Source organism: Abrus precatorius, unplaced genomic scaffold (genome assembly GCF_003935025.1).
Source record: "Abrus precatorius isolate BTA unplaced genomic scaffold, Abrus_2018 Scaffold6, whole genome shotgun sequence".
NCBI classification, from domain to species: Eukaryota; Viridiplantae; Streptophyta; class Magnoliopsida; order Fabales; family Fabaceae; genus Abrus; species Abrus precatorius.
Genome location: NW_020874406.1, coordinates 18,559,625 through 18,567,423, shown reverse-complemented (window position 1 = coordinate 18,567,423; position 7,799 = coordinate 18,559,625). Strand labels below are relative to the sequence as shown.

General features: G+C 30.8%; 1 protein-coding gene across 2 annotated transcripts; it reads left to right on the top strand.

Annotated features, from left to right (window-relative positions):
* Positions 1–1,982: 1,982 nt before the first annotated feature.
* On the top strand, positions 1,983–6,188 carry LOC113868932 (isocitrate dehydrogenase [NAD] regulatory subunit 1, mitochondrial). 2 transcript variants are annotated; one of them, XM_027504935.1, is made up of 4 exons: positions 1,983–2,615; positions 3,641–3,880; positions 4,859–4,937; positions 5,735–6,188. In XM_027504935.1, exons 1-4 carry the CDS (start codon positions 2,115–2,117, stop codon positions 6,007–6,009), a joined length of 1,095 nt encoding a protein of 364 aa, XP_027360736.1. In that variant the 5' UTR covers positions 1,983–2,114; the 3' UTR covers positions 6,010–6,188. The 2 variants fall into 2 exon arrangements, with proteins under 2 accessions (XP_027360736.1, XP_027360737.1); XM_027504936.1 differs by having other exon boundaries at positions 3,653–3,880; positions 5,735–6,118.
* Positions 6,189–7,799: the final 1,611 nt, after the last annotated feature.

Genomic DNA, 7,799 nt, shown 5'->3' with positions numbered 1-7,799 from the left:
TTGGAAGATGGAAGAGAAAGAAACAAAAAGAAGAAAAAGTAGAATTTGTTTGTTTCTGTTTTAGTTTTTAATTTTTAAAAATTTTAAAAGATTGTTTTAAAAAAATAAAAAAAAATTGTTTTTAAAGATAAAAAAACAAATAAACTCCAAGTTTAAGTGGATTTTTTTAAGTTCAAAGATTTAAAATGTTTAACGAGGTTTACAACTAATAATGCTAAATAAAAAATAATATTATAACTATACATTAAAAGCAAGTAACCACGTTTATATCTTAATTAATTTAATATTTTTAATACTTTAAAATAACAATTGAATTCACAATTTCCTTTGTCATAATTTTTTTTTTCATTTTTTTGTCTTTCTGAATAAGCATAAGTTCAAAAATAAATCAGTTATCAATGCAAAATTAATAACTAAAAATTTAATTTGAATGGTGTGAAGCCTCTTTTTTCTTCAAGCATAAGCAAAAAAAAAAAAAAAAACAACTATCAAAGTTAAATAACCACACAAAAAGTAGCTTAGGAAAATGGTATGACGTGGTAAAGGTATAATTTAATTGAAAAAAAACCAATAAGATGAAGAAAAAAAAAAAAGAGGAAATAGTTTAGATAGAAATTTTTTTACAAAAGACAAAAAAATAATAATAAGAAAAGTACTCGAAAGAAAAAAAAAAAGGTGTTAAATGTAAAAGTTATAAAAGAGTGATTGAATTTTTGAGATTGAGCACATAAAAAAATATTCTCAAATGAGATAAAGTGAGAGGAGGGACAACAAGTACATTTTTTTTAATCTATTTATTAAATTACAAAATACTGTTTTTATAATTAAAAAATATTTTTTTATATAATATTATAAAAGATTAATTTGTTGAATTAATCTAATATTTTTATTTTTTAAATATAGTTTAATTATTTTTATACTCTCTTTTGTATTTATTCAAATAATACTTTTATTAGTTTCTATCATTTTATTTTTCAAAATTTTGTATTTTTCACTATTTATCCTAACATAATAATACAATCTTTGTAATAGTTTAAGGTTGTTCAATATTATTGTTACACGCTATTTCCTGATATATATATATATATATATATATATATATATATATATATATATTATTTTTAAATTTTCTTTATCAATGAATATTAGTCGTTTTTTCTTAAAAAAAAAGTTGACGAAACTTCCCCATCACTCTTTATTAACAAAATTAATACTGTCAATCTAATTTATTTATCGCCAATGTCGTGTGTTTCCAAATGCAAATATAATTCATATTTACTATTTAATAAGTGGAAATTCAATTTTGTTAAACTTAGGGTTTGTAAAACTGTTTTTAAGAAAAAAAATAAAAAATTAATTAAAATAAGCAAATTTATTTATTTTATTTAAAACACGAATTTTAAAAATAAAAAATAAATAAGATCTTATTCATTTTAATATTTTTATTAATCTTAAACTTTATTGATATAATCATTTGATTGAACTTCTTTAAGCATATTAAGTTTATGAAAATGCACATAATTTCGAAAGTAATTGATACTTCAATAATCATATTTATTTTAATATATACCAGCAAAATAATAAAACATCAATATTTGTTTTTATTTTTTAATTATATTTTATACTAATTTTATATTCTAGTCTCATCATATTCAATCAACGTATCAATAACAATATTGTATTATATCTGCGTCCCTTATTTTGTTCATTAATATCATATTCTTTTAGTACACACATTTTTTCTTCTTCCTAGCTGGTAGAGGTAGATAATAACATTGCACTTTTATTTTATAAAATGAAAAAGAAGCTGCTTAATCAGTTAAAGTTTAAGCACATTTGGGAATTTTAACAAAAGTTTTTTTTTTTTTTACACTATTTGATTTTTTGTTAAAAATTACAAATTTTAATATTTTTCCAATATAAATTATTTTCCGACATAAATTAAACTTAAAAATAAAATAATAGTCTTACTACAATTTCGCTACTTGATTCCTGCGTTTTCTCGCAGCGCTTTTGACCTTTTACATGGCTTCTCGAATCACATTCACATCATAGTCACTGGGACACCCAAAATCAACGCACCGAAACATCAAAACCCTAACGCGCCACCTTCAATGGCGACGACACGATCCGCGCCGCTCCTCAAGCAACTCCTCACCCGGCTCAACCCGACCCGCTCGGTCACCTACATGCCCCGACCCGGAGACGGCGCCCCGCGCGCCGTGACTCTCATCCCCGGCGACGGGATCGGGCCTATGGTGACCGGCGCGGTGGAGCAGGTGATGGAGGCGATGCACGCGCCGGTGTACTTCGAGAAGTACGAGGTGCACGGTGACATGAAAGCGGTGCCTCCAGAGGTGATCGAATCGATTAAGAAGAACAAGGTGTGTTTGAAGGGAGGGCTCGCCACTCCCATGGGTGGTGGCGTGAGTTCGCTGAACGTTCAGCTGAGGAAGGAGTTGGATCTCTACGCTTCTCTCGTTAACTGCTTCAACCTACCTGGTCTTCCCACGCGCCACGAAAATGTTGATATCGTCGTTATCAGGGAGAACACTGAGGGAGAGTACTCCGGCCTCGAACACGAGGTCGTTCCCGGCGTTGTTGAAAGCCTCAAGGTACTTGCATTTTCGCATCTTGTTTCCATTACCTTGGTTACTCGTGCTGTAAATAGCTAATAATTGAGTATTACTGAAATCAATTTCAAAGCGAAAAAATAATGGAACTGTTTTTTCGTATAATTAAGCGAATTCAAACATGCTTAGTGTCGAGAATTGATGATTAGAAATGTGAGGATTTGCGGAGTTTCTATTTTTGAATGTCTAGGTCTGAACCGTTTGATGATTGGGTTGTGATTGCTGAATCGAGTAGTGACTGATTTTTGAGTATTGAAATAGTTGGGTTACTTGTATTTTAATTCATACATGCGTATAGAAAAGATTGAATGAAATGGAAACAGTTGATGTAAAACTGCTTGTAGTTTGTTTGGAAGTTGTAGTTAGAGATCTCAAGATGTGCTTGGGATGTGAGGAATTTTTTCTGACTTGTTTCCGAATTCCGGATAGGAGTTCATAGAGCAATTTTATCTATAAATTAATAGGCGGATTGGGGTGCCAATTTAAGTGCTAATTCTTTCAAAAGCAATAGTAGAGGAAAATACTAATTGGTGGTGAAACACGTTTATTTAACTTCCTTTTGGAATCAGGTTACCGTAGCTCCTTATATAATATATTAGTATTGCATCTAATGGAAGTGTTTATAATCATATATTCATATTTGTGGCAGCTGGCAATCATCTATAGAGTGCCTGATAAAAAGGCTAACAGTGACAAAAAAATTAGAGCAGGCACTGAATTAATTGAGAGTGACTGTTGCGTATTTGTTTTTGTCCGTTGTATGAGTTGTGTATGTGCTGCCCCACATCGCCGTCTTTCCAAGTTCTTTGACTAAAGATTGTTATTTGTGATTGTTATTCGGATATTTCATGATTTCTAGAGGACTATTTATGGACGAGTCATTTTCCCTTGTAATGTTTCTAGATTATTTTTTTGTAAACTTTCAATGTATATCTCTCCTGAAGTTTGCACCTTCATATTGAGAACTATGGGTTTTATGTTTGTCCCTCATACTAATATTTTGCTAGGTAATAACAAAGTTCTGTTCTGAGCGCGTTGCTAAATATGCTTTCGAGTATGCATACCTAAATAATAGAAAGAAGGTGACTGCTGTGCACAAAGCAAACATTATGAAACTTGCAGATGGTTTATTCTTGGAATCCTGCCGAGAGGTTGCTAGAAAGTATCCTGGAATCAAGTATAATGAAATTATCGTAGATAACTGTTGCATGCAGCTTGTTTCAAAGCCTGAACAGTTTGATGTCATGGTATGTGAATTTACTGTTTCATCCTGATTCTCAAATATTTATCCATCTTTTGATTAATAAATTCATGGAATAATTATGGGGGATCAGCACTTGCTTTCTATTTTTTCCCACTAGGTATATCACTTTATCAGTGAGATTAGCTACTCTTTTATTAAACTGTGACCCATTTATGTTTTCATATTTTCCTTTCATTTCTGTGGAGAATTAGTACTGTGGGTTTTTCCTCTCTTTGTTTTCTTTACTTTTGCAAGAGAAATCAGTACAGGAAAGACTGCAGAAAATTATATAAGCAAAGTTACGAAGCTTATGATGATTTTTTTTACATTTATCTTACGTGTGATTTTATTACTTTTAGTTTTAATTGTTCACATTTAGTTCTTATAATTTTTTAATTGTTTAATTGTTTAATTAAGTTCTTCACCTCAAAATTTCATTCAATAATTAACAAAAATATGATGAAGATATAATATATCATTGATTTATACAAATTTGCAAAACAAAAATATATAAAACAATAAAATAAAAATAAAAATATTTTTATAATATTTTATACTATTTTTATAATAAAGATTTACTTATCTCCCTTTTTCCTGTGGGAATAAATAAAGAATGGATCCATAATAATGAATGGAGTTGTAACAGCCATATTCTGTCAGTTGGAAATAAAGATTTACACTTATCTCCCTTTTTCCTGTGGGAATAGATAAAGAATGGATCCATAATAATGAATGGAGTTAAAACTTGCTTTACCTTGAGGGGCATGTAGATGTACTGTTACTACTGTGTGGAACATAAAAAAGACACAAATTTTGTCCTTTTTTGTGTGCCACTGTGCTAGTTAGAATCATTGCAGGAGATTGCTGATTGACCTGATGGGTCTTTCTTGCAATTAACTGGCCTTGATCCTTTTTATTTTCCCTTTGTTTTTCAATCCAAAGAAGGATTTTGAAGTTCTTCTGCTCTGTTTCCACTTGCTAGGTAACCCCCAATCTTTATGGAAATCTTGTTGCAAATACAGCAGCAGGTATTGCTGGAGGCACTGGAGTCATGCCGGGAGGTATGGTTCTTATTTACTATATATTGGAGCTCTAGAGTTTTAATTTGGTTATGTTGCCATTTTTCTCATTAAATGCTTTCTTACTTCCACATTGTAAGTGTTGTTATGAGATGTGTGTGTGCCAAATACTCAGAACTTTTGAGTCCTAGGCTCAGAGTTCATTTACTGTGTATCACTAGTTCTTTCAGATGATCATTCTGGGGGACATTTTCATGCGATCAGAAATCTGCAACTAAAATGCATTAGTAAATTAGAGATTGCATTTTCGCTGAAAAGAAAAATTTAGAGGCCATATAAAATTCAAACTGGAAGTTTATTTGTCTACCACAACATCAGGTTGCAGTGGTGGAGGCAACCGCTGCCACTTTGGGGTAAAGCAGTTGTCAAATGGTAGTGACAACTGGCAACCTAAATAACAGTAGGTCAAGGTTGTGATGCAAGCAGTGCTACTGGTAGGATGGAGAATTAAATTAGAGTTCATTGTTCACAGAAAAGAAAAAATTAGAGGTCATTAAATTCAAACTGGAAGTTCATTTGTCTACCTCAATGTCAGGTTGCGGTAGTGGAGGTGATGGCAGATGGTGGGGTAATGTAATTGTCAAAATGGTAGTGACAACCAAAATAACAGTGGTGAAGTCAGTGAATGGTGGTTTTGGGGCTGGGTGGTGGCAGTGCTGCCAGTAGGATGGAAAAGATTTTAACGAAAATAGTAGATAGAGCTAATGAAGATAAGTGATAATGAAGATAAATTGTACTTAATTGAGCATCTCAAAAATGTAATTGCCATGCCTTTGCAGGTAATGTTGGGGCTGATCACGCTGTGTTTGAACAAGGTGCTTCAGCAGGAAATGTTGGTAATGAGAAAGTAGTGATTCAAAAGAAAGCCAACCCAGTTGCTCTCCTCCTTTCTTCGGCCATGATGCTTAGACATCTCCAGTTTCCTGCATTTGCTGACCGATTGGAAACTGCTGTGAAACGAGTCATTCTGGAGGGAAAATACCGGACAAAGGACCTTGGAGGGACAAGCACCACCGAAGAGGTTGTTGATGCAGTGTTAGATGCTTTAGATTGATATAATTTTATTTGCTGATCTCTCAAATGCGGTCAGCCTCGTATATTTTTTGTGCCCTCTAGAGGTGAAATTGTCATTGTTTTGGTCCAAAATAAATGTTTATTATTTAACAGAGAATGATATGATAATAATTTATTTACAGAGTGTGATGACTCTCGTCTCTTTATTCTTTTTTAAACATTAATTTTATGCATGTCCTTAATTATCAATGCTGTTTACTATTAAGAGTAGAGAATAAGTTAAATTATTTTGAATGGCCATGTAGTTTCACTAAATTTCTAATCAGGTTCCTATAGCTAATAAAAATTAATTAAATCTTTATGGTTTTAAAATTTCCTTTTAAAATTTGCTCTAGCCCCAAGGTCCTCTGTTTAATACATGTCTGGAGATAACCTTGTCATTATATAAACATTTCTCTTGCCAAGGAAGTTATAGCCGATAATTTTAGAAAATAAATGAAGAAACAATGACTAATTTAAAAGGAAAACTTGGCAAGGACCAGTGTATAACATCATTACCATGCATGAGGGAAAACATATTTATTTCTAAATTTCCATGATGTCCTTCACATCCCAACAGTAAAATTACATTTTAACTCTTATAATCACAATTTCCACCGTCAACAAGGAATCTAATTTAAAATGATTGGATAGGTTTTATCCATACATCTAGCTTTACTCTGGTTTTTCGAAACGAATCCTTCTTCAAGAATGCACAGGCAGAATGGTTGTCGCCAAAAACTAAGATAACGAAAATTTGTAAAAAATTTAGGAGTAAGCCTGTTTTTAAAAACGTCTAACTAAAACCATGGAAGGAAATAAAGCTTACTTTTTCGCATGTAAATTGGAACCCAAACCTCAAACACAGGCATGTATGCTCTGGTATCCTTTCAAATTTGTCTTTTATAAAACATGTTCGTGCATTATTATACCATTAGACGATGTTAGGCCATTTCACTTTTAAAAACGTATAAAAAAGAAGAAAAAAGACACTATTATTGTACCATTATTATTTTTCTTCACGCACTCTTTCTTTAACACGATAATACTCGAAATTTCTCTCTCTACAAAATAGCTTGAATACCTTTGCAAAAAGACTTGGTCTGGTTGAAATTTGGCGTTTGGATAAAATTGAGAAAGGACATGCGAAAAGTCAAGTTAGCCTCTGTATGAGACGATTTACACTTGCGTATATTTATAAATTATTGTTATGTCAGAAATATCACTTCAGGAACACTTACGAGAATTTTAATAACGTTATCTTTTAGGGACTTTGCCATAACATTTTTAAATTGTAAATATTTGATAAAAATTTTAATTTTTTGGGACTGAAATAAAAGTTTTAAAATTATGAAGAGTTACAAAATTAATCTAAGTTAAAATCTACTGTATTCAAGGTTTGTTTCTCTCTTTTGTACGTGAAACAATGGTTCGTTAATTATATATTAATAAATAATAAATTTAGTATTTTAATTAAAAAATATTAATATTTTTTAATTTTTAAAATATTAAAAAAATCACACTTATTAATTAAAAAAGATATAAAATGCTTTCTTAAATTTAAAGATACCGTATAGAGCACTGTTCAGTTAACCTAAATTATAATATACTGAAGGTTTGTTAAAATTAAAATAATTTTAAAAAATTTCACATTATGCTTCATTTTTTTTATTCAATCGGCTTAGTATCATTAAGTGTTTTTTTTTAAAGCGACAATTTCTTATTATTTGTTAATATTTTAACATGTTATACTAATAAAAATTTTAATATACATAACTGTTTTTTTTTCTT

Bases quoted from the DNA above. Each gene is read 5' to 3' on its own strand.
- LOC113868932 (XM_027504935.1), top strand. From the start codon at position 2,115: ATGGCGACGACACGATCCGCGCCGCTCCTCAAGCAACTCCTCACCCGG. The intron at 2,616-3,640 runs GTACTTGCATTT...ATATTTTGCTAG, and splicing joins GCGTTGTTGAAAGCCTCAAG to GTAATAACAAAGTTCTGTTC. The intron at 4,938-5,734 runs GTATGGTTCTTA...ATGCCTTTGCAG, and splicing joins CACTGGAGTCATGCCGGGAG to GTAATGTTGGGGCTGATCAC.